The 27,553-nt window shown below is 43.7% G+C and overlaps 1 protein-coding gene across 2 annotated transcripts in view; it reads left to right on the plus strand.

The window, feature by feature from the left end:
- ATRN (attractin) overlaps nucleotides 1-15,447 on the plus strand; it is a 53,400-nt gene extending 37,953 nt beyond the window's left edge. Inside the window, exons 27-29 of one of the 2 annotated variants that reach the window (XM_053458113.1) lie at nucleotides 9,047-9,154; nucleotides 14,726-14,840; nucleotides 14,922-15,447. In XM_053458113.1, the coding sequence (XP_053314088.1) occupies nucleotides 9,047-9,154; nucleotides 14,726-14,840; nucleotides 14,922-15,046 (348 nt within the window). In that variant the 3' untranslated portion in view covers nucleotides 15,047-15,447. The remainder of the gene's footprint in view (nucleotides 1-9,046; nucleotides 9,155-14,725; nucleotides 14,841-14,921) is intronic. The other variant, XM_053458112.1, reaches the window with a different exon arrangement.
- Nucleotides 15,448-27,553: the final 12,106 nt, after the last annotated feature.

Genomic DNA, 27,553 nt, shown 5'->3' on the forward strand with positions numbered 1-27,553 from the left:
TTTTTTTCCCGGTTTTATTTTATATTTTATTTTACATCTAAAATACTCTAATATCGACTATTTTTAGTCGCGGATGTCCGATGTCAGGTGCATTGTCAGAATATTAATATATATATATATTCTACAGCCCCATTTGTCCATTTGAAATACAAAAGTTATAGAGAACCAATCCCCTCAAAATATATATATAACAATACTTCCCCTTTTTTTTGTATCTCTTACAGCAGCCCCCGAAATCAACACTCTCCAAAATGTGGTACATGAGCGCCCCCTAGTGTTTTTTGAGGCCATTTGTCTATTTGAAAGTTTGGTTTTTTTTTTTGCAGTCCTCCCCAGCGCTGCGCAGGTTGTGGGGAATTTTTTGTGAAAACCATGCACAAAAAATCCCCTTAAAAAAAGCAAATAAAATGTTTAATGGTTAACATACTGCAAATCCCTTAAATATAGTTTATCTCTCGAGTGTATATATATATATATTTTAGGGTCTCGGTCACTGTGCGGCGAGTGCCACGGTGGACCCAAACCCGCTGAGGATCTCTGGCATTTTATGTCATCGAACGCCGTTACTGAGTTAGTGGCACGGAAAAGATCATTGAAAAGCAGGGAATTCTATGTATTTAGTTGATCCGGTTGCGTCGGCTGCCGGCTCGTTACCGTGCTGTATAACCATAGACGTCGGTTAATAACTCTGTGCGGCTGGGAAGTGCTGGGGTGGGGTGGCGCTGAGCGGTGGTAATAAATCACCCGCTACAGGCGTTCAGTCTTCTCGTTGCACCTTTTAAATACCCTTCTAGCACTTTTTTTTATAGGGGTTTGATATTAAAGCAGGGTCCTCGTTATTAGCGGGTATATAACGGGACTGGCATACAGCGCCAGGGTTATCGGAGTAAATACAGGCACTGGCATCCAGTATATACTGGGATTGGCATCTAGGGCCGCCGTTATCTGGGAGCGTGCTGACATCTAGAACCGGTATTATCTGGCCCCCTTTAGACGTCTGCTGCATATGGCTGAGCAATCCGTTTTGTTTCGTCCTCCGGCGTTTACGCCGACGCCGCGTTGAAGATTGGGACCCGCGTGGCTCCTGCCGGATTCCGTTCCCGGCCCGGGGCAAAGTCGGGGCGCTTAGCAACTGGAAAAAGGAAAATGTCACTTGCGCTGAATCACCCGGCGGCGGAATGTAGGGAAAATGAATTTTCAAAACAAAAGGAGTTTATTTAAGATCACGGCTCGCGCCCCCAAGAGATAAAACGCTTTCCGCTCTCATATCTCAGCCGCGTTTCTGGAGCCGCGATGTAAACAGATCGGCCGGAAAGATGGTCGCCGTGGAGCTGAATGTAACGCGTGAAAAACATCGTTCCCAGGGCTGTATAAAACCCACATCATTCCCAGAAATAATTCATTCATCGTGTGAATTCTGCCGTATTTATTTATTTTTAATTTTGATGGGAACGCTTAATTGTCATGTGACCAAAAAGAAACAAAAACTCATTCAAAAATGTTCATTATACTGGGAGCAGTCCCTCTTTTCCCGTCGGACTCGTAAGGGAGGTCCGTGTTAGTATTCGTATTAAATAAAATTTAGTTATTGGTGTCCCCCCCCCAAACAGGAAGTGTACCGCAGTATGCTTCCTGCATGTGCTCTGCAGCCAATCACGTATGCTTCCTGCACGTGCTCAGTAGGACTGCCTTTCTACGTAATGGAAGCTGAGCTCCTGTTGAAATCCTGTAGCAGCAGCGGCCAATCACATGTGTGCTTTCTGAATGCTGATGTTGTGGTAGCGCACATGCCATTGGCTGAAGCTTTTGCTGGGAGCTTGGTTCCCATTGGCTTCAGTGGGAGGGCTACTGAGCGTGTGCAAGGACTGTACTTACGAATGCTTCCTGGTTTCAATAGAGGCCACCGGGGGAGGAATAAATCACTTGGACGGCTCTTCTTCCGACCCCAATAACTAAAGAATGGCTTCTCTGATTAGCGTGCCGTAAAATGCGTCTGACTCCAATTAGCGTGCCGTAAAATGCGTCTGACTCCGTGAAGAGTGGACTCCAGCGAGTGACTCTTCCCTTTATGTATTATGAGAGGGTGAGCTTGCCGCGGCTCGGCTAAGACGCACGAATGCCCGGCTTTGTTCTGTTCAGAGACCCCGTCTTTGGTTTGCAGATGTTGCCCGTCACTCCGTATTCGGCCCCCGAGCGGTTATTATAGGGACAGCAGGCTGTAATCGCGCAGGACCTCATCGCGGTCAGAGCTCGGTACATCGAACGGGTCCGACGCGGTGAGCTGGAAATTGTATCGATCCGGAGAACTAGTCCCTCCGTTACAATAATTAGGGCCAATGAAACGAAACATTAAAAGCCGTAATGATGGGGGGGGGGGTTGAAGCGTGCAGTCACGTCAGAGCCGCTGCCCCAGTGAAGGGCAATTACCAGGAGAACAAAGGGGCCGTGTAGTGATACTCCTGTAATCCTCCCATGTACTTTGGGATCTCAATGTTTAACCCCGCGCTCTCCTGGTGCTGTCATCGAGCGCAAGAAAAGCGAATAAGAGGCAGTAACTCTAGCTGACGTGGACTAAAACTCCTATCATGCTTAGAGACTAAGGGAAGTCCCATGGGGAAAAAATAGACTTGCACATAAAACCAGCCCTGTATGTAGTGGTAATCAAACGACCCCCCCCCCCCCCCACACACACACGCGCTGTGTCTACTAATGACGGTCAGTGACACAAACCTGGTTTTATCTCGTGATATTTTGGGTGACTTTCCCGGCTCAAACCCCACACTGAGATAATGCTTTATGGCAATGCTAATGAAGTCCGTTCCTCCAGAGACTTTCATTAGTCACAGAGTCAAGTTAGATGATTAAGACCGAGCCATTCTATTGTTCCCCACAGGCAGTATGATAAGGAGTCGGGGTGTTAAGTAGATCGGGGGTCAAGTAACAGAGCGAGAATCATACAAACGGCTGATATGCAGCTGCCTGAAAACATTATATCATGGGGCAAAAACTATTTTTATTCTGATATTTGTGATAAAATGGCGGAAGTTTCTCTTTAAGCTGATGGAAGGACCAGTTTTGTGCACAATTAATTCTGTAAAACTCCTAGGAAACACTGGGGTAGCGACCAGGTACGTTTCCCTGCTTAAAGCTCCAATGCCTGAGCAATAACGGCCTTGAAAGATAAAAGTGTGAAGAGTGTGAGCTCTTGTGTTATTCCAGAGGGGACAGATGAGCCGGGAAGCGTCGGTTAGCAGTCCGGCCACTAGATGGCAGCATCGTCCTTCGGAAGAATTTCTATTAAAACAACAATTTTTTTTTTCTAAACACAAATTCCCGAGTAAATCTTTGCACATTTGCTTGATGAGTTTCCCAGAGGTGATAGAAGTAAACCGGTGTTATTGTTAGTGTTAAAGAGTTGTGCCGGTGCGCGTCGCGCAGGAACAGGGAGTGTACACCAGCACCTCGGAACAGCCACGGAAGGCAGGAACGTATATAAATATTAATCGTCGGGGGTCTCAAAACGCATGTTTTAACGGAAGGGTCGCGGCAAACATTAATTGCGGGACGCATGCTGCGCTCCGGAATGTAATGCGCTGTTGCGGCTTTTAATTGGGCGGCCGTTAGCATACTCAGTGTTTGTATATCCGTCTGCTTCCAGCCTTCCAAATAAGTATCTCCCCCTTTGCCGCCGGAGCAGTGAAATTGTTGAGTTTATTTGGAAGGAGGAGAAAAAGAATACGCGATTAGCAGATAATCGGTCGATGATAAGTGAACTAGTTTACCTCTGATGCTGCATACATTATAACCGAAAGGATCGTAGAAACCTGTCTGGTAAAAATCATCGATTTAGGGGCATTTAAAGGAAGTTTTTACTATACTGAGAGGGTGGTAGATAAGTGGAACAGCTGCCCAGCAGAACTGTTATAGGTTAATACAGTAAAGTAAGGCCTGGGCGGGGGCGAGGCCCGTTTCCGCTGGGCGGGGGCGAGGCCTGTTTCTGCTGGGTGGGGGCGGGGCCATTGTTTTTACCATGGCAAGCTTTTCCAAGGAAACGCCTGAATGAACAGCCTACTTCCCAGTGCCATAGCACCTGTCGCTCCATCTAATCCTATATCTTTAGCGCTCGCGGCCCCCCAAACTGTCTTAAACCCTCATTCCCAAATATCCTCCCCCCCTTGCCCAGTTGGACCAGACAACAGTAACCAGAGTATCTCTAGTAAGATAAGAATTAAGAATGTTGTATTGTTCTTATAATCGATCTGTTCTATTAACACATGTGTTAGCGTGAAGCGTAGGTGCGGAGATGAGGTCACGGTAGTCCTTGGCTGAGTAGCCATTTCTGGGTTAACAGCTACGAGATTTTTCTTTTCTGCTTTTCTTCTTTTAAGCAGCGAAAGCAAACCGAAGGCCAACAGAGATAAGCAGAAAGTGTAAATCCTCCGCGGCAGCGTTGCGTAACTTTTTATATTACGTGAATCTAATCCATGTGTTTCGCACCTTAACGGCACTAAAGGGACGCAGGGAGGAGTCCCTCCCAGGCTGTAACGCGGCTCCCGCCGTCATTAAATCTCAGAGTTATTAAACAGCTCGGAGAAAACCAACGCGGCTCTGATCAGGGACTCCCAGATCATCAAAAAGCAAAAACAATCCAAAATGGAGAACATCTGGAAGCGGACAAGGATGTCCCACGGTGCGAGCGCGGACCTCTTCTACTTCTTCTCCTTCTTCTTCTTCTTCTCCTCCTCGGCCTGGTCTGTGTTTGTGGTCAGTGATGTTCATGCTAACGCAGGCTGATGAGGCGGAATGAGCCGGAAGCTTGATTCTCACATCTAACGGGGAACAACGGAGTGTCCTGGACTCTCACTACACTTTGCCAAGTCGATAAGAAGGAATTCCCACCCCATGGCAGAGCTCCTTTGGTGGAGGACATGGGGCAAGCTTCTGGTTCTTGAGGTTCTGAGCTGGTGACGGCACTTCTGCCAAGTTCTGTTCTAGTGTGCGTGCGCGGTGGGGAACAATAAGCGATTATGGCCATAGAAAAACCCCTTCTGTGTACATACCCCGGAGACATCGCTCTTATGGGCTTTGGAGACCCTAGGGCCGTTCTCTTAGTAGAGGGACGGGGGTTATCGGCTCTTCTTCGCACCACATTGAGTTTCCAGCTCATTTCTCGGTCCTTTCACATCCAGATTGTTCAGACCGTATCACAGAGATACGTTCAGCTTCCTTCCCGACCTGAGGAAGGCGAGAGCTACGGAGTCCGAGGCTGTCCAGGAGAGACTCTTCCTCAGGTATCGGGAGGGATAACCCTGGTGTTGGACCGCAGAGGCAGACGATGAGGTCCCAGTGTTTTGTGACGTTCACGTGTCTCTATTTACTATACAGCTACTCATCCACAGACTGATCATCGCTACTTCATGGGGAGGTCTACTGGAAACCACCAAACACCCACCAAACCGCCCTGGGTTTCTTGCGTTCAGCCCGCTTACTATAATATAGAGTTTTCAGTTTAAACTTTGAAAATGGTGATATCCGTGCAAACAAACATTTATTCCTAAAATTAATTCAGTCAAGATTTCACAAACTACCTTTTTAAACTTTTTTTTTATATATATATATAAAAAAAAAAAAAAGAAAAGTTCTGTTCCTTGTCTGGAATCTCTTGAAAAGCATCGTTTAAGCCGTCGATTTGGGCGTATTAAACATGATTGCCGGTATCTCGCTTCACGGCTTACTGAGAATAACTCCGCTCGCCCGGCAACCTGTTCTTAACGCAGTCATTAAATACTTGTTTGCCGGATGGAGGGGGCAATTACCGGCCCGGCGACCTGCAATCACTTCTCGGAGTGCCACTTTCATTCGATACAATTTTCTGTCCGTTTTGTTCCCGCGCCAAATATTTAAGATGAAGCACTTTAATACTTTTTTCTATTATTAATTTTATATATAAAGTTGCTGTTTTCGCGTTCCATGGAAACGACGTGGCCCGTTTATCCGTCGGGGCATCCGTTGAGCGAATGGTCGTCGGACGACCACCAGCCCTGGAAGGTCGAGAGAAGCTTCACGTCCCACGCAGGAGTTAAATCTGGCTAATCTCATCTTTCCCGGGAACGGCGAGGGATTCTTTAATGTCAAAATGCCCAAAACTGGCACTTCTGTTACCGAAACACAGCTGTCTTGGCCAAACAGTAGATCTGCGGATAAAATGAAAGAAGAGAAGAGTTCAAAGAGGAAGAGGTCATAATCTAAAACTAGAGGGTCATGGCCTTAGATTTAATTTAAGGAAGTTTTACCTAACTGAGAAGGTGCTAGATAAGTGGAACAGCCTCCCAGTAGAAGTGGTAGAGGGTAATACAGCGAGGGTATTAAACATGCATGGGACAGACATGCGGCTCCTGAATCTAAGACGAGACCAACGACTGATTAAGGTTTGAGTCTTTACAGCGGGAGAAACGGGTGACTAGACGGGGGCCGGATGGGCCTGATCATGGCTTACAATATGATGGAAATCATTTTTTTTTTTGTGTGTAAAAAAACAGCAAAATATAACTTGCTACAACTATATGCATCCCCCGCAATTACATATATGTACCGTGCGATATGTCACGTGTGCCGCGTGTGAATAGCCACTGAGGGTATCCACGTGAGTTGAATCATTTTAACCCCTTGACATCGCCCTGCGTCAGGGCTTCGCCTCCGTGTCCTGTGGCGTGGATTCGTCTCTGATATATTATTCTGCTCCAGCGCAGCACCTTCTGCCGGAGAATCTCAATCATGATCGCCATCCTGCATTTTTGCGGATTATATATATATTTTTCTTCCTCTATTTATTTTTACTTGGATTTGTTTAAAAAAAAAAAACAAAAAAAAAAAAACGGGATAAATATTTCACATACTTGTTTTTTTTTATATACAACTGCTCCTGTAACAATAGATATAATATACAATGTCTATCATATATATTATATAAAATAATATAATTAAATGGCTTATTTATTTATTTTTTTCATTGGTTTTGTCTCTTTGAATATATTTCGGCTCTCGCACAATGCTTTTATCGCTCGGAGTCCGCTCCTTTCTGCCGGTTTCGTGGTCGCCCGAGCCGCGCGATGATGAATTATGAGTTGCGCTGAGCGATAGCGTGGAGCTGAAAGCCTGTAATAAAACCGGGGGCCGCTCTCCTGGCATTGTTCTGGGTGCCAGCTCTCCCTCTCTCTCCATTATCTCTTCCCTTATTCTGCACTCCTCTATTTTAAGAAGCATTTGTCAAAATGTTTTCTGCCGTTATTTAATTTATGGCTGATGCTCGAACCTAAATATGAACCTCTTGTCTCAACCCAAACCCCCCCCCCCCGTCAGCCGTGGCTTTTGTACGATCTCCCTGGTAATTACTTATCAAAAGTCCTTGGTTATTTCAGTCCGATCTGGCTATTGAAAGTCCATTTTTTTGACATTTAATAAATGTGAATTTAAAGTACCGGTGAAGAGCCAAAAACTCCTCTAATTATTGATGTTTGCCTTTTTCTCTCGCTCTTTTAGTGAATTAGAGTTGGAGAAACAGGGGTTAAATTTAAAGCCCACGTGCAAGCAAAGAGTGAGTTTTTAAGAGTAGGGCGATATAATCTGTCACGTGGTACCAGGTATTTAAATGATACGGAGCAGCTTAATCAGAGAGACACACGGGGGGATTCCAGAACGGAGTAAACTTTTATCATTTTACTAAACGGTGATCAGGATTTAGGGTAAAAAAATGTACATATTGGTTTAAACGGGAAGCAATGTGTTTACCAAACCCATCTGCTGTAAACCAACCCCCCCGATACGGAAAGCAATGTGTCTGGGCGTCACAGAGCCGTGTTGTGCCTTTTTTAACGCATAATGAAGCTGAGACACACACAGACACGGCTGTCCGACTCCTCGGGGGCTGTCCCCCAGGCACATTTTAAAATTAACATTGGCTCCTCCTTTATTGCCGTGCCTTAAAATTGAGAAAGCAGCTTGTAGCTTGCTTCCTGTAACGAGCTTTCCGATTTTATCCTACAAGGGCCAATAGGATCTCAATTAGATCCTCCCTACGGATCAGGCGTCAAATGAGTGTCCCGAGGAACATAGATCGTTCCGCATCCCATCTCGGCGATCTGCTTCATCTCGCGTCCACAGCTTATCGGGTAACATCTCAGAAAATACACCGGATTCTCCGAACATTCCAGTTGTAAAAAAAAAAAATAATTACAAAGATGCCAAATATATTTTAAAACACCTTTCTTATTTTTTTTATATTTTATTTTTGCAAAATACACCTAGTAGTGTAGTGAGTATCTGCTTTTTAATTGATAATTATGTTATACGGGTGATAATGCATAAAGGGCGCAGTTAAAATTTTCAAACCTTGTTTGGGTCCCCAAAAAAAAAACTTGTCGCAGCGTTCCAGAGAAGGTCGGACTCCTGGTGCGTTTCGCGCCGTTGGCTGTCTCTTGGGTAGTGTTGCATCCCCAGTGATTTAGGGCCTTCATCTTCTCGTGTTTGCTGCGAACCCAAATGGCTTCACCTTTAATATCTATTGTATTTCAGAGGCATCTCGGCAAAGTTTTCCTAATAAAGTATGCCAATAGTGAAGTAACGGCCGCATTAAACTTTTAGTGCGTTCTCTAACCCGCAATTTATAGCTTTACTTACTTATTGTGCATCGGCTGAATTATTTATTCCGCTTTGCTGGTATTGGGCTGTAACTTTCTTGTTTGGCTGTTTTTATTTTTTTTATTTTATTCTCCTTTTTTCCTGGTATTATCGTTGATTTATTGGGAATGCCGCTTGAGGATTCAATGTTAATACAAATAAATAAGGAAAACCTCAAGTATCAAGCGTGCATTTTTTCCTTTGTACAGCGCTGCGGCATATGATGGTGCTATATAAATATTACTTTCCTCCGTGGCCGTGCTGTATAGACGTGTGTGCACGAATGTCGCTAATATCATGTGTTTAGCGTTTAATATATTTATACGAGTTCGGCCTCTCGTAACCCGTTCTTCTTTTGTTTATTTATAAGCAACTTATTAGAGAGATGCAGCAGATGGCGAGCCGACCTTTTGCCTCCGTCAACGTTGCCTTGGAAACAGACGAGGAGCCTCCTGATCTCATTGGAGGGAGTATAAAGGTGAGAGAGTGGCCTTTTAATTGTGAATTTCATGCAGACGGGACCCGTCGGAATTCTAACACGCCCGTATATGGTGTGGATGGGTGGGGCACAGAACGCTGAACCCCGCAGGAATCCCGACACAGCTCGCTGCTCCGTGTGTTTTTCATAGATGGCAAAAGGGTCTATTAACTAAACTGTGAGTTTGACGGAAGTTTGAACACGACCCCTATACCCTATAAGTGGGTCAGCCAGTTTAATATCCCTGCTGGTCTGACCATTGGTGATAAGAACCCCCAGCGTGGTACACGGTGCCGAGTATATTATAGGCAATGCTAGCATTTGAAACCAAAAAGGAAATAAAAACTAACTTACAAAGCCAGCTAGTCCATCATGTTTGAAACGGTCTATAAAGAGTTTCTTTAAGTTCACTTTGTATCTGGTGAAGGACAGGTCCAGAAAAATGCCCGTCGCTGGTCATGTGGGGGGTCCGCTCCCCTAATGTCCCTCGATGCCAAAATATAAGAGGAAGCTAACCGTGCGTCGTTTATTGTCCTTTGGCCTTAAAGCGCCAGGGCTGGTTTTAATTCCCAGCCATGCTAACAGCAGAAAAGAGCCTCTCCTCACCCAAGAAGCCCCCCTGCTTTGTTCCCTTATCGTTTCCCACCTTGATTATTGCAACACTCTGTCTCTCCAAACTGCTGCTGCTCGGCTTATCTTCCTTACAGCGCGCTCCTCTTCTGCTTCCCCGCTCTGGGAAATATATATAATACTTGTACTAACATTAAAAGCCCTCCATAGTACTCGTCCTCCATACATTTCTGCCCTCGTAACCAAATACTCGAACCTTACATTCTTCCTGCGGACGACGCTCTCCTCCTCGCTTATAATCTCTCCTTTTCCTGCTGACAACGCACTGTAAGAAGCGCCGCGGGAACCCCATGGCGTTAACCCGGACCGATTACTCAAACTCATTGGGATGTAAAGTTAAAACCCCTTTTTAGACCGACCCACGCGCCCTTTAATACGACGCACTCATTATTTCCCGCTGACTGCCGTTCACCCATTAAACAGACGGATAGTGACAGCTCTCCGGAGATGACGTGCTCGGCGGCGGCTTTAATAAATGGGTTCAAATCCTCCCGGTGAACCCCCCCCATATTATTTCTGGGACTGTCCACAAATTATTACATTATATATATATTATTATTATATATATTTTTTTTATTCCCTTTTTCTTTTCTGAGATAAATGAGTTGTAGTTTAGGAGAGGTCTTCCCAGGTACCGCGGCTATTAAAGCGTATTTATAGACGCTGCAATTGGGCTGAAACACCGGAGTTACGGAACTTTTCCTCTTTCTTTCCATTATGCTTTCAAAATTAATTGGTTTCTTGAAGCGTTTTTTGTCCTGCTCTTCGCCCTCGGCGCGGCGGGGGTTCTCACATCCACTCGTCAGGCGAAAGTCTTTTGTGAGTGTTTAAGGCTTCTTAGAGGCTGTTCATCTCTTAGCGCTCGGACGCCGGTGATGAAGCACACTGCTGACACCCACTACTTTAGAAATGTGACGGCTGCCGTGCTGACTCTGCTCTTCGTTTTAGCGACAGCCGGGCTTTCGCATGGTTATTTAAACGCCCCGTTAGGGATGTGCGATGGGGTGAAATCGGTGGACCTGCCCTAGCTGTTCTGTCGTGATGATGGTTCCATTGTTTTTTTGTTTTTTTTTTAACAAAAAAATGCCTATTTGCATAAAAACATAGCCTGCCGGCACACTATGCTGCCTGCTGTAAAGACTCCAACTCTAATCGGGAGCCCTGTGCCTGTCCCATGCATGTTTAAACTCCCTCACTTTATTAGCCTGTACCACTTCTGCTGGGAGGCTGTTGTATTTATCCACCACCCTCTTATACCTGCCCGTCTCTTGTGTTTACCGTGTACTGTCTAGTAGACTTCTGCTAATGGACCAAAAACGATTTAGTTTGTTTTTGGTCTGTTCCTTTTCTGCACTTTAATTTTGGACGAAATTTGGAGGGCTTTTTCCATTCACAAACCCTCTCTCATGCTCGCTCTGTGTCTCCTTATCCTTCTGCTGATTGCTTCCATTTTTGTCTTCGCTCGTCTGTCTTCGCTCGTCTGTCTTCGCTCGTCTGTCTTCGCTCGTCTGTCTTTGCTCGTCTGTCTTCGCTCGTCTGTCTTCGCTCGTCTGTCTTCGCTCGTCTGTCTTCGCTCGTCTGTCTTCGCTCGTCTGTCTTCGCTCGTCTGTCTTCGCTCGTCTGTCTTCGCTCACCTCTGCCCAGTATCAGCTCAGTGATCCAGATAATTCTGCAGAAGCACAGAGCCTCCACGCGGAGGCCCCCAGATTAAAGGGATGGCCCCATGGTTCCGCCGTCTTGCAGAATTACTCCCAAGAAGCCAGAATATTGCAAATGGATTCGTGGAAAAAGAGAGGAGCAGAAATGCTTCTCAGCTGATCTGTCTGCAATGTTCTGGCCTCTTGGAGTACTTCTGAAAGGGGCGGAGCCATAGCACCCCCCACAACAGCCTCCCCCCCATCCTCCAATCGGGGAGTAGGTGTGTGCGGAGGCTCCGCCCTTTTGTTGGAGGTGCCTGGGCAATGGAGCCAATACTAAGGAAGAATAAGAAGAGGCAAGAGAAGAAGCGGGGCTGCGGGGAAGGAGAGGGTGACATGGAGGTGGAGACGGCAGGGGAGACATTGAGGGAGCGTGAATGAGCGAGTATGAATGTAACCAAATGCAAGTGAATATTCTGATTCGTTTTCATCTGTTTCATTGGGGGTCCATTAGTAGGAATTGCACAAATCAGAATGCACAGGTCTACCTGGCCTCTTCCTGATTGGTTGCCATTTTCTTTTGTTGTGCTAATGGATCTGTTTAACTGACGCAGGAATCGGGCATTCGAATAGCAGCATCAGGTCTCATAGAGACATTTATCTAGGGATTTAGTGAATACGGCGCGTCCTCGGCAGCCTCCAGCCTGCGCCATCCGCTCTCTTTAGGGAGACCTTTCATATCATCGACGTAACAAAGGCCCCTCTCCGAGGTCCTCCTCCGCCACGCTCTCGCATTGATTTGGAAATTGATTTCTTTTTTAATTAAGCTTTTTTTTGTGTGTGCGGAATGTGCGGATACATAATCTGCCGTAATTATCTCCAACGGGTTAAATCCTGTGAAGGTTATCTGGGGAGCAGAGGCCCAAATTAATTCCATTTCTTATCATTAAACAGCTATAGCTGCAATAAACCTCTATTTTTTTTTTTTTTTTTTTTAAAGAATGGATACAGAGGCAGCTTTATGATTTTAAATGGCAAATGTTTTCCATTCAGTCTTTATTTAAAAAAAAAATAATAATAATAATAATTTTAATATTAGTGTATTTTATTCTAGATTTAGGGATCGGGGGAACCTACCCAGAGAATAAAAAACCCTCTTAACCATATTTTTGTGCTCTCTGTGATGTCACCAATCACAGACTTCACATAAGTTCCTCTGCATGCTGTACTTGGGCGTGTGATGTCACAACAGCAGCGTGACGTCATATGCATAGGGGTGTGACGGATGGAAGTTTTCATTATGGGCAAACATTGGTGGATGTTACTGAGCCTGAGTAGCCACTCCATGGTTTCTGTCCTGTTCCGCGATTCGTGCTGAGTTCTTCCTCCACATTATAAAGTCGTGGTGTTAAATTATGACATCTTTCCTCCCATCTGTAATCAACGCGCAGTCGGCCATTTTTGAAATGAGCGATTCTGGTATAAAGTGCTAAGTCTTCGGTGCAGCGAGGGACCCGCACTATAATTTCTGTATAAATCCAGCTCTGTGTTTGTTAGTGTGTCAGAGTTTTAGCGGTCAGAAGAATCTTTCTAGTGACGAGCAAAATAATATTCCCGCGACTTTACTTTAAAAAAAGCCAAGTCCATAATAATGTGAGACGGCAAACCTCTGCACGCCATTTATCTCCTTTCCTAAAGATCTTTACAGAATCATCTTACCTGCTTCTAAGGAATATTATATATATTATTATTCCATCCCAATTGTTAAAGCAGCGCTGCGCTTAGTCCTGCTGGCCGATTGGCTGGTAATCAAATCCCGCATTCTGCCCCATCGGCAGAATGTATCCGAGCAGAAGCACTTTCCTAACGCCAAATGCAATTTATTCACAAAATGAACACCGCTGCAGAACTTGCAAAGTTTTTCTTTAACCCATTGAGTGTATATACGAGGTGGCGTATCCCTCCTCCTGGCCCTGAAACGGTTAAATGACTAATCTGATTGTATAAAGTTATATTAACTGCGTTTTTGGAATCCTGGTGGGTTCTATTGTCATCGAATTTGGTCGCACGCTTGCTTACAATCACTCTTATGCTCGGACACTCATTCATGCGCACATTCGCGCACCGCTCATTCAGCACGCCGCTCATTCACGCGCACATTCAGCACGCCACTCATTCACGCGCACATTCAGCACGCCACTCATTCACGCGCACATTCAGCACGCCACTCATTCACGCGCACATTCAGCACGTGCACTAGGAGGTCTGAACGGTAGATGGCATCAGTGGCAAGAAAAATAACCTGGGGGGAGGGGCATATGCTTATGGAGGTAATCCTCACAATTCTGCCGTGCATTTGCAAGGGGTACATGATGGATGTAGTGTCCCTTTTGAAATATGTTTTCAACACTGGGGGAAAGTTTCTTAACCCTCTGGGGGCTGTGTGGTGCCACTTTTTTGCGTTCTCCGCATTCTTTAATTTTTTTTTAAAATCTCATTACTTTCGTAAATCCCGTAAGATCGAGGTCCGGGTACCCGGCCTGCGGTCTGTGTCCACATACAGTGAGAGATCAGGAGCCGGGTCGCCCAGAAAGGGATCGGCTGCTGTTGAAAATAAAATGACAAATTCCTCCTCAAACAGGCCGAGCCGCGCGCTCCGCTTTCACGAGGTCGTAAAACGCTCATTTGCATGGCGGCGAGTGCTAATTCATTAATAGAGTTATGTGTGCGTTACAGGACACATAAATAGTTGTGGAGCTGATTTATCTGCCTGACATTCTCTTTTTCCATTAAGTCTTTAAATAGTTTAACGGCACCATTTGGTCCGTGCCCACACGTGGATCTCTCGCAATTTATTCTCTATTAATTGCTACACAGAGGAGGGGGGGAGAAAAAAATATCCTCTACTCAGAAAACACTAAAACTTTACACCTCGCGACACACGCCGTAATTATTCTAGCTGGTAATGGGGCTACTTAGGTGCAGATTTCCGACGGTTTACGCGTACCTCTCATTCATACGCTCTGACAACGGAATTCCGCTACTGTCAGCGCTGTGGATGGACCTGCGGGGGAACCTGCTTTTAAAAGGCATACATTCACCGGGTACGTGGCCTAGAGACCCATAGGGTGGTGTCACGAGTTGGGGAGTTTGGGGGGTAATCTGAGGACGGGGTGGGCACCACGAGGGTAGGACCCCAGGAGTCCTGAAATGATGAAGATCCCCCGCTTTTAAATACGTTTGTGAAAGCTCTTGTATGTTTATATAAAGTAACCCATTCTGCCCTTTTATCTTCATATTTCAGTCGGTTCCGAAACCCATCGCCTTGGAGCCGTGCTACGGCAACAAAGCCGCGGTACTGTCTATATTTGTACGGCTTCCTCGCGGTTTAGGCGGCATACCCCCGCCGGGACAATCGGGTGAGTAACGAGCGGGACGGGTGGCTTGCCTGTCTCAGCATGTGTTTTCATTGAAATAATATTATTTTCCTTCGTTTTCAGGTCTCGCGGTGGCCAGTGCTTTGGTGGACATTTCTCAGCAGATGCCTTTAGCGTACAAAGAAAAATCCGGAGCGATACGAAGCCGGAAGCACCAGCCCCCGGCACAGCCCGGAACCTGCATTTGATGCAGGGCTTCTGAACTTTAGGGATTTGAATGAGATCACGTCAGAAGAACGGAAACTGTTATTTTTTTTTGTGTGTGACGGAGAGACGCTGCAGGAGAAGACGGGACCACCCTTCTAGGTCTTCATGTGACATCTGCCCCCCGTTTGCATGGTTCCGTTCACATCGCGTGAAAATCCCTTCGCACAGACATTCATTTGGATGACTTTTTTTTTTCTCCTTTTGGTTTATGATGTAAAAAAAATTTCATCTCAAAAGAGGAACGGTAAGAAGAATCTTAACTTATTTTCTCGAACGGAACTGGATGCAGCCGTAACCCTCCGCTCTGGTTAAGGCTCCGTTAATAACTTTGTCTCTCCCGAGACAGGTAGAGCAGTCGTGGCCCGAAAAGACGGTCCATCCAACACTATACAAACCCTGCTACGGTTTAACGACATACGCTTCCTGGCTGACGCTATACATATGGGTGGAAAGTGGGTCCACCTTCTAGTACCAATGACCTTATCTTGCTGCCCCCCCCAATACCTCCAGTCGTCGGTAGAAGGTCATCCAGTCGTCGGTAGACATTGATTGACAGCAGAGCTCACCGACAGCTGGCGATCACAAGCGCACCGAAGATGTTTGTCGGGCACCTTGAGACTTCCCGGGGGGGTCCGTGCTGGTCAGCGCCGACTCTCCGTAAGCGGGGTCTTGGAATGCTGACATTAAGTGTATCACCAAACTGAAGAGGTCTTCACGTTACAGGATGAGAAGTCCCGCGACCTTCATCTCCACCGGACTAATCGTTAGCCGTCGCCGTCGTACTCGAGGGCGCATCGATCCGCTGGACGCAGTGTTACCTACCGTTAAGGGACCATAGCTAGTTTCCATAAACAAATGTAAATGTTTTCTTTTTTATGTCCTTTACATACTGACACACAGAAAAAGCACATCACATTCCCGCCGACACTGAGGGGCTTATTTATTTCATTGCAGATTGATCTGGTTCTCGGAGGTTTTGTGTATTTACCCCTCGGAGAGATGCATTGACTTTTGTCTTTTGTATAAAGAACAGACCGATGGGGTCTTGGCGCAGAAAGTCTTTGTGTTGGAGCAGAGCCTCCACCTAGGTACCCCATGGTCTTCCTGTCAATGGCTTTGGACCCAACAGGACTCTCGACGGGGGGGGGGTGGAAATAAGTGAAGGCCGCGTACAACTAGGTGCTAATTTGAAGAAAAAAAAATAGATGTTCCCTTTGACATAGATTTCTATTTTTATGCTTTCTGTTTGAGGGATGTTCTACGAGACTTCAGCAGTGATGTCATCTACATGCTAAATGTGCTTCCCGCTATGAAGGAAGTCCAGCTACTTTTCATTGTACCTTTTTGGTGGCCATTAAAAAGTGAAATATTTTCTACGAGGCTTTATATAGTCTTTTCAATAACTGCATCCCAGTTTATCCTTGAACACACGCTCACACTCAACATTCATAGCATAAGTCACTCACGTTGGATTAAGCGATTGACCTGTAACACTCACAGTGATTTGATACACAATGTTTACTCTCCAAGTGCCAAAAATGTCTCCTTTTGTATATTTGTTGGAGTTTGGTATCAGCAAAATGACGCATCAAAAAACTTTCTCTTGTTCATCCATTATGGACGCCAAATTCTTGGTCCTCTTGGCTTGTAGAGTAATGGATTCACCCGCCTGTTCTTTCAGTTTTCTCACTTAATATGTAAAATTTAAGTCCTTCTAATCATAAATCTTGATACGTTGTCTCGCGTTCCTTGGTAAAAATGGCCGAAGCGCTATATTGTTTTGTAGGACAGCCTGTGTCTTTCTAAGGAACCCTCAACCCTGGAACTTGTGTTATTCAGTTGTCACGACTGTCTCCAATAACTTTGAGGCCTTCTGACAATTCCCATTGGCTGTAGTTGCAATGACATCATCCTGCAAACAGGAAGCTGGGAATATTCGCAGAAGTCCTCTTCCTGGTGGATGATGGCTCCCATAATCCTGTCCTCCTCTGAGTGCCAGCCAATAAGGGTGGCCCTTTTCTAGCCTATAAGGTGAATGCCAGATTTTTTTTTAATGTAACCATTGATATTTATTTAAACGTGACCATTGCTATAAATACATCAGATATATATATATATATATATATAAAGATTTTTCTCCTCGACTGTCTTATCGACCTGTCCTGATCAAGGTGACGGCCGTGCGTCCATCACACGGCCGTAATTACAGTAATTTGCCCCGTCGAGCCTACAATAGACAGAAAAGCTATTGATGACAGAATGATGGAAAATGCTTTTGTGTTTCCAAAAGATGACAATGAGTGATGTCATTTTAATAGACTACGGTTACTGCAGAATTTGATTGTTTTACCCCGAATTCGACCGGATTCTTACATGAATGTGAATCATCTGCTTTCATGAAAGGATCTTCTTAGCGTTCTATGTAAGATGTAGAAACTTTACTCTCATAAAACAAATTCATTCACGTTTGGCTGGTGCGATTCTAAGGTTTTTAATAAGTTTGCAGAATCCAACACCCCAGAATGGACCACTCAATGGTAGGTCTTCTTCCTCCAAGGCATTGGACCTCCCCATTAAAACAAATCGTTGACCTAAATAACTCTGTGTAATGGGTGTCCGCGTTACTAATAAGCAGTAATATTAATAGCTACGTTCTAAAGCCCTCAATTAGCCATAAGTTTGATTGTGTATCTTTCTGATGACTGTATGAAGGACGGCGGCAGGAAAGATGAAGCGTTTTGTAGATGGTGTTCCAGGCGGTGTAAACATATTGTTATAAAGCCGACGTGTCCAGAAACTTCCCTTTAAATATTACGCTCTGTGGACTTTAGAATCTTCGTGGCCCCGGCTTATCTTCTGATCTATCTTCTAAAATGGAAAAGACGAAAACCTTTCCATCTAGAGGTTTAACCGTCTCTTTATTATACTGTTATAGACGCACTCATCGGAACCCAAGTCTCGCTTCCCTCGGAGGGGGGATCATAAGGCGTCCGGGGGCATTTCAGATCTTGTAAATACCTCTCTCCTTTTGTAATCAGCGTCACGTTCTCTTGGTGGAAGCAATAAGACCGTTTCGCCGGAGGGTCTAAACTCGCGTATTCATCCCCGCTGTGATTTTAGCAGCTGGAGAGATTTGAAATGGAAATGTGAGCGTCCTTCGTGTTTACCCCGCCACTTGGGTTTTAGGTTCTGTGATTGTCGGTGTCGGAGCTGCTTTGTCCTTCCTCGGACATTTTATTCTCCCGACGGGAAATGCCGTAATCTCCTAACATAGATCTATAAAATTTCTGTTTATTTCATTACGTGTTTTGACATCTACTGTATATTCCCTTCAAGTCCAGCAAACAATATTCTTTTTTTCTTATTTCTAATCATGGCGCGCGTCCTTCTGGAATGCCTCGCCCCTTAACAGTTTTCATACACGTTTCCAGTAGGCGAGTGCTCCGCCTTGCTTTGGATCTTTTTAAACTGGTTTTGGATCTTTTTAAACTGGTTTTGGACCTTTTTTAAACTGGTTTGGACCTTTTCAGTGTGTCTTGATTAAGAGTTCTTTAGCATCTCCCATTTGAAAGACTGAATCCAGTGTAGGGTGAGAATAAATTTAGGAAGTAAAAAGGTATCAGAGATTTTATGTTTTTGACATTATTTCCTAATTATGTATATTGTAATTCAAAAAATGTCCACTTTTTCACACACCTCGAATGGTGTATTACTTTGCGGTAAGAGGAAATCTGTGCGTCACGGAGAACATTTCCTTTCCCGCTCTATCCCAGTAGAATAGAAGCCATTTTTAGGACTCCTCGGAATCACTGCGTTTGCTTTTGATGCGTATTGAGGCCAAACCAATGACTTGTTCTAACAGCACATGCTGTAACGCGGGGTATAGAGATATCTCCTCTACGGCCACGGGTTCAACGCACGACAAACGGCCAGGGAGTCTAATCTCGTGATTAACCCCTTAAGGACAATGGGTGGTCCCAAAACCCATTGAAAACAATGCATTTTAAGCCTATACATGTACGGGCTTTGTCATTAAGGGGTTAAAATCCGGCCGTAGCTCGTTTTAATGAAGAATTTTGAACTAATGTAACCGCTATTTGTCATCAATAAATAAAAAAATAAAAATGTACTCTAATCACCCAGATCTGTTGAAGACGATTAAAAATTGAACTTTAGGATATTTTATTTAACTTTTCCAACTTAAATTCTAAAATCTAATGTGCCTTTTTTTTTTTTTTTTTTTTTTTTTTTTTTTTTTGCGTCTGGACACGGTTAATTCCTCACACGTTTGCCGGGGGTGGAGGGGGGGGATGGGGAATTATCTGTAAACGTCTTTCTTTCATTAAAAGTTTGTACTTTTGATAGCGACTCAGACACAGAGAATGACTTTAAAGTTTTTAATGATTTTTTTTTTTTCCCTCTCCGCCATCCCGCTGGACTTTTGCTAATCTGCGTTTTATAAAGGCTGGCGAGCATCCCGAGAGCCGACGTAATGCATAATTCCTCAAGAGCCATTTTATATGTCAAGATTTGCACATGATTTATGATTTGCCATTTGCCTTTATAAACCATTGTATGATTAAAACCAAGGAGAGGAAGCTTGTTTGTCACATCGCGGCTCCCACCTAATGTTTCTTTTTTGTCACTTTCTATCTCCCGCCGTGGTTATGATGACACCGACTCCACCAGGTCAATAAATTAAAATAATCTCCCTTATTACAGAGCTTCGCGCCTCCATTCCGCAAACGAATACGTTAAATTGCCTCCCTACTAATGTCCTCGGCCAAATGTTTTCTGGTTACGTTGTACAGCACGTGTCCCACAATGGTGTTATAATGTGTTAGGGTTATTACTGTCTTGTGATGTTAGGTTCTCTAATGTGCAGCTTGGCGATGGATCTATTCTAGTTACCTCTCTGGTAATGTAGAAATGACATCATGTATCTCATATGTACGTAATGTATGGCTTTTTTTTTTACTCTATGGTATCTCTTTTCCTGGTGAGACCCTCCACTCCTGGTGAAGTTATTACGTTTATTATATTTGGTCTGCGATTTCCAACGTTTAGGATGGTGATGGTGATTTTGTAGGTGGAAGCCAACCCCCTTGTTTTGCTGGTAGTCATGTTGGTCGCTCTTTATCGCCTCTGGCATCTTGATCACCTCATTTTGATATTTTATTACAAAGAATAAAAAAAAGTTTGGTATAGTCACAAAAAGAAGCAATATTTGGTAACCATATATGAACGTATATTTTTATATAGGATTACTTCATACTGATATACTCATTGTAGATGTACCTGGGGAAGGTATTGTATGTAGACAAAAAAAATAATTAAAAATCAACCTATATTTTGTTACATAGCTGTTTGTTGCATTATAAATGTCCCAAAACTTTTTTTTTTTCTTTTTTTTTTTTTCGTGCAATTTTATTTTTCTTTTTGATGTGAGATTTCACGGCTCTTAAATCCAAGTCATAAAAAATATTAACTACTGACTGGCCATGTTTTAGAACAATAAGGGGTATAAATGTATAATCTTACCATCGTCGTTATGAAGGCACAACCCGGTTAAAAAAAAAAAAAAAAAAATAGCAGAAAAACATTCTCGTCGGTACTTTTGTACACCTACAAGGGTGTCACCGTTCATTATGTAAAATAAAATCCCCCCCCCATATTTCTATGTTTTCATCATTATCCTTATATGGAGATTTCTATTTCTCAAAAAGGATCTGAACTTAAAAATTCACAAAAAAGTAAATATTTTAATGATTAAATAAATATTTATATATCTGCAATTTGCTAAAATATGCAAAGACGCATCTCTACGCATATTTCCGGTTTAAGCTAAATAACATATGTTTTATTTCCAAGTTTCATTTAACCTAATTATTTTTTGTTTTATTTGTGATCTTCAGATAGAGAGAGAAAAAAATGTAGATGAAATGAAATGTGTTAGAAGGTGGTATAAGGTGTAAAATGATATGTATTAAAATATACCTCATAATTCAAAAATCACTATTTTTTTTCTAGAGTCTTTTTTTTATTTTTTTTTTAGAACTGTCATAAATCACCACTTTAAAATAAAAAAATATATATAAAAAAAGAAAATATGGCATTTTTTAAATACATCTATACCAACAACATTGCATGTAGCCGTGTATGCCTTATGTCGCTAATTAATGAATTTCATTTTCATAATTTCTATTCTCTGCAAAAAAACAAAACAGGAATGGGAAGTAGTTTTTTTTTTGTTAGTTTTTGTGCCCCACCCCCACCCCCTCTTCGCAGGAAGTACAGGATTTCAGGATGTCATATATCACATTTTTGCTTTTCGCTTTTAGGATGCTTATAGGACGCGGCTTTAATTTCCGATTCAAAAATAAATGTATTTAAATTCCTCAAAACAGTACAAAACAGTAAAAAAAAAATCACCTATGATTGGCACATTTGTATAATCTTTAAATATTTGAATAATTCTTTAAAGAATATCTAACCTTTGCTATAATTTGCTCTCATTAATGAAAAAAAAAACATTGTGTTCGTCGATTCCAACAAAACTGTTGAACGTTACTTTTTTTTTTCAGATTACTCAGACTTTGAAATTGTCGTATTTTTGTGTTTTTGATCCCTTGTGTAGGACCGTGTCGATACATTTGTCTTCCAAGCATTCTAAGCGTCTCCCGTTCTCTGATCAATTATACGATCGTTTTCCAGCCTCGCATCTTCCGGATTGAAAGAAAACATTTGGTTTTAGTTTTTAGTAAATTCTTAACGTTTTGAACAAACTCCAACCCTCATTATGAATGCCTAATTTAACCTATTGTATATGTGTCAGTGTTTAACCTGTATAATTACGCATTGATTGCACTCATTGTAAATATTTAAGTATTGTAAACTATTTCGTCGCCATGGATTTTGGCTTCGGGGACGCTGCATAATTCATTTATGACCAGATTCTTTTTTTTTTTTTTTTTTCTTCTGTATCTTTATCATTTTTTTTTCTTTGTTTTTTTTTCTATTGTAAAATAGTTAATTTAAGACGTGACGATGAAACTCACACTTCAAATGTGAACTGTATGTAAAATAAAAAAGTAAAATATAAAATATTTCTTTAGAAATAAAAGTAAAATTAGATCAGTAAATGTGTCTGTAGTTTTCATTTTTTAGGAATCTAGAAACACCGTAGTAATTATTTTTTTTTTTATCAGAGGAACAGAAATGCGGGATACGGTCAGTTGAGTTATAGAGAAATAAGATCTTTCCCACCCCGGTACAGAGATAACCCTATATGTATATGTTGACCCCTGATAAGCTGTTGCCATTTTTTTCCCTGATATTTGTAGCGGATCTCGGTACCCCGACTGGGTATATCCGCTAAAGTCGGCTTCCTCCGCCACTCCGACCGCTGATCCTCTCGCTTATTATCGGCCGACATCAGAATATCAGCCGCTGGCGCCTTCCGCTTAACATCAGCTGAGACTAGAGGGTAAAATCAGGAACTGGGTTTGATGGGAAACAGCGGGGTATTTAACCGCTTCAAGGGGGTCATTTACTTACAATAGTCACAAACACGCACACTTCAGTGTTTGCACTCGGCCCACCTCAGCCCGGTAGCTGGATATCGGATCCAGGTGCAAATACTGACCATAGAGGTCTCTGTCCTGTGAGTCCTGACCCGATGGAGAGCAACACAGTGCGTAGAGTCTCTGGGACTTGGGGAAACGCGGCACTCTGTACCAGGGGGAAGAAGTAGTAATGGACCCCCTGTACCCACCTCCCCAAAAACAGGACCCCTTCCAAGGCCAGGGAGGAGGCTTTCCTCTAGGACCCCGGGACACGAAGGCTTCAGTGACAGAAATGTTTAATTTTGATTTAATATGTCCTTTTCTGATTAATTCTCCGTTATCTGTTAAGAAACTCGTGTTACTTTTGAGCATTTTGGGCACCCGTTCAATACAAATAATTAAACATCTCAGACATTTAAAAACCTGGAAATGCGGCGGACCGGCTTCTCGATACAGATAACGCCCATATTGTTTCAATATCTCTCTAGAACGTGACAAAGGATGAACGTTTTTCTGTATATTTGCCAAAACTATTATTTCAGTTTGGAGCTGGCCGTGCTTTTTTGGACAGTCTGCTCCCCGTACTGTCAGAGACCGGGGGCCCGGACCGGCCATCCCTCACCCACCCAACGTGTTACCGAAATGGCTCTAATACAAGACAATATAATAATAATAATAATATAAGATACACTTAATTGGGTCACCTGTATTCAAGCAGGGATACCAATCATAACATACTGGGAGCAACAGAACTAATTGGCAAAATCAGCGTAGAATATGAAGGAGTCGGTTCCAGACTTTGTGAACCCTGCGGCTTGGTTTCCATTGGGTTTTTTTTTGCTAAAAACGCCTATAAAAACGCCAATAGCGCCACCTGGCGTTTTTTTTTTGTGAAAAACGGCTGCAGCCAGATGTTAGCTGTAATTCAATAGGAAATCGCAAAATGCCATTTCCACTTGGCGTTTTTCTGTTTGGCGTTTTTTCAGTCCTCTTTGGCGTTTTTCTGCTTTTTTGGGCTCTGTGGCAGTTTTTCAAAATCGCAGCATGTTGACACTCTGGCGTTTTTTGCAAGAAATCTTGGCGTTTTTCTCCAATAGAAGTCTATGGGAAAGAAAAAACGCCATGAAAAAGCCATGTGGGTTTATTGCCTTGGCGTTTTTTATGGCGTTTTTTCCACAGTTACAATGCAGAGGATGGACCCAGTATCTGTGTGTCCTACGAGAAATAGGCTGGAAACAAACAGTTTCACACAAAACAAAGTCCTGGACTGGTTCATATTGAATTTTACACCATTTGGAACAAACATGCCATTACAAACAAACATACGCGACCGGATCCTGCGTGCCAAAAGCAACAGCAAACAATTTGCACCATCATTTGGGGCCAATCTTCCCAGAGGAGCAGACATTCGAAATAAAGCATGCCTTACAAACCACAGAAAAGAGACAAAAGGGTCTACCAAGTAAATGACATCAGGAGAGGGCAGATACTTGCCATTTATCCTAATCCCTTTTAGCTGGGTGAAACTTCTAACTTGTAAAGGCTGGGAAAACTGCCTAAGGTCAAAAAAAGCAATTTCCACAGAAAGGCTAAAACGCCAGAAAAAACTGCAGAAAAAACGCCAAAATGCAGGTAAATGCAGTGGCAGTTTTCTTGGCAGTTTTCCTGGCGTTTTTCATCAAGAAAAAAACGCCGGACAAAAACCCAAGTGGAAACCTAGCCTGACAGCTCCCAGGTACCCCGGTGGGCTACTGGCCGACGTTGGGTTAGATAAACCGTTTGGATCTGTATTTTTTGCAGCGGAATTTTGCCGCTTGACTTGCGTTTATATGGAAATGACCGTAATTCCATTATTTATTTAGACGTCAGACAGTCGTGTAATTGCTTCGTGTTCATTGTCGATGTCCTGCTGATCTCGTCTCCTCGGCTTCCGATCCTCTTTGGTGACGTGAATACCGTGAGTGATTGACGACTGCGGATTTCCGGGAGGGGAGGGGGTGATCCTGCAGTAAAGGGTTAAAACAAATTCCTAATTTTAAAGACAATGTTCATTCGTAATCAAATTCGTCTTCCTCTCATAAACAACCTAAATAATTGAGTTATTTTTCCAATTGCTTTTTGTGCCTCTAGGTGTTTTTGTTTAATATGGGAAGCTGCTACAGTGAGCGGGATTAAATGTGACTGCTTTCATTTATTAGACCGTCCCGCTTTACTCAGAGACTCCTTTTCATTCATAAATCAAAAATGAAAACGATTCATCTCCTTGAAAGACAAAATATCAGAGCTCCGTCTCAGGGGAGAGCGGTGAGAATCACCGAGGCTCGTGGCAGACGGGGAACCATCCACGGTCTCCTCCAAGCTATACGTACGGAGACCTCCTTAGTCTTTTTCACATCGTTTGTAAACCAACATCTTAGTTACCCTCCTGAGGGGTAACAGTAGTAGGGTGACCGCATGTCTCAAATTGCCTAGGACAGTCCCGCCATGGGACAAAGAGCTCTGAGTGAAAGAGGTCTCAGCCAATCAGAAGAGACGTCCCAACTCTCCTTGTTGGCTGAGAGTTCAGAAGCTTCTCCTGATTGGCTGAGTCCCTCCGTCACATGGAGGTCAGGGTAAGCTGCAGCCAGCAGCGGCTAAGAAACCCACCGTGTGCGTGATATGATTGTGTGACTGTATTTGTGTAATGTCTGGTAATAGAGGGGTTAATTCTCTGAAACCGCTCATGTCTGGTAATAGAGGGGTTAATTCTCTGAAACCGCTCATGTCTGGTAATGGAGGGGTTAATTCTCTGAACCCGCTCATGTCTGGTAATAGAGTGGGTGATTCTCTGAAACTGCTTAAGTTTGGTGATAGAGGGGTTAATTCTCTGAAACTGTTCACCTCTGGTAATAGAGTGGTTAATTCTCTCAAACCGCTCATGTTTGGTAATAGAGGGGTTAATTATCTAAAAAATGGTCATGTCTGGTAATGACTATGTATATTACACGCCTCCCAACTATCCTGATTTGCATGGGACAGTCCTGATTTGTGCACAACCCCACACGACCGTGTGCATGCGCAGTAAGCTTCTGCTACCAGCAAATTAGGATGCTGGCAAATATGGATTTCACTTTTTTTTGCTTTGTGGTAATTCCACCAATCTACATATTATTTATATTATTTATTATTATTAGTGTTGTAATTATTATTATATTATTGTTATTATTATTGTTGTTATTATTATTATTGTTATTATTATTATTTTCCGTGTTTGTGTTCATTCCCAGTTCTTGGTATTCGTATCAGATGGAAGCAGTGTAGTCAGCGGCCCCCGGCCCCCGTGTTACTGCCGTTACATGCATTAAAGGAAGAAAGCTTTGACGTGGGGGTTTGCATCTCCGTCCGTGTATCGGCCTGAGATCGGGATTCCCCCCCCCCGGAAGATAATTAAATGGAGAGTTGAATCAATTCCAAATCAATACACGCCAGCCGTCCTATTATGGGAACGAGGAGAAAGGGCCGGAGGGGCCGGTTCTCCTTTGTGGCGCCGGGCGGGTGAAATGCACGTTAAGTACAGGCGCTGGATGTCACAATACACGGGCCGTTAGACGGGCGCTGGGGCAATCGCAAGCGAGGTGACATCACAAACGTAACCCATCGGCGGAGGATCTAATAATATAAAGTGATTTATTTTGTATTCATACACCGGGGCGGGGTTTGTGCCGTCACTGGAAAGATGTAGCCAAACCCCCCCTTTCCTTCTTCTTTTCCTCTTTCACTCCCTCTCTCTTTCCTCTTCTCTCTCTTCTGTCTTTCCATCTGCCTACGGATCATTTCTCTGTTTTCCCTGTTCGCTCACTCTCTCTCTTTTATCTTTCTTTCTCCCTTCCATCTCTCTCTTCTTCCTCCATTCCTTATCTGTCCCCTCCTTCTCTCTCTCACCCCAAATGTTTTTTATCTCTCTCTTCTTTCTCTCATTTACCTCTCTCCCTCACCTCACCTCCGCTACTCTCTCTTTCTCTCCATTCCTTTCTCTCTCTCCCTTCTCTCTCTCCCCTTCTCTCTCTCTCTCTCTCTCTCCCCTTCTCTTTCTCTCTCTCTCCCCTTCTCTCTCTCCCCTTCTCTCTCTCTCTCGTGTCAATATCTCTGCCCCGGCCCCGCATGTCTTCCTTAATGTTCAGTATTTTTCCTTCCTCTAAAACTTGCAGGAGTTCAAAAAAAACTGACCGATTAGGAGAGATAATTACGGTGATTAAATTCTTATCAATTAAAGTCAGGAGTCCTGGGAGGTCAGGCGGGCCGGGGTCAGGGGGTCAGGAATAACGTGAATTCCATCATTTTCCCAAATCTCAAAGGAATACTCGGATGTTTCATTATCTCATTAATTTACAAAATATGAAACTCTTTATTTATTGATTTAGTCGGAGTTGAATCTTTTAGACGCGATTCAGCGTGGGAATTCATCAGAAACAGCTAGTTTTACATCACAGAATCTGTGGATATTCCACCCGAAAACTGAACTACAGAAAGATACCACAAGTGCCAGACTGGAGCAAAGCACCAGTAGATAAGTGGAACAGCCTCCCAGCAGAGGTGGTAGAGGGTAATACAGTGAGGGTATTAATCATGCATGGGACAGACATACGGCTCCTGAATCTAAGATGAGACCAACGACTGATTAAGGTCTGAGTCTTTACAGCAGGCAGACTAGATGGGGCCAATGGGGCCGATCTGCACACATCATGGCCCGCGTGTGATGCCGGTTCCCGGGTGTATCCGCCGTGATTGTCGGCTGAGAGCAGTGTGAGTGCCGATCCCCCGTCTCGTGACGTTGTGAAGGATGCTTATTGAGCGCACATCCTTGGGCCGCCTTCAGGCAGAGAAGTGGATGACCTTCTCGAGTCCCATCAGTCACGCGGTGAGGCTCGGAGCGTGAGTGAGAGA

This window comes from Spea bombifrons, chromosome 1, assembly GCF_027358695.1.
Source record: "Spea bombifrons isolate aSpeBom1 chromosome 1, aSpeBom1.2.pri, whole genome shotgun sequence".
Classification (NCBI taxonomy): domain Eukaryota; kingdom Metazoa; phylum Chordata; class Amphibia; order Anura; family Pelobatidae; genus Spea; species Spea bombifrons.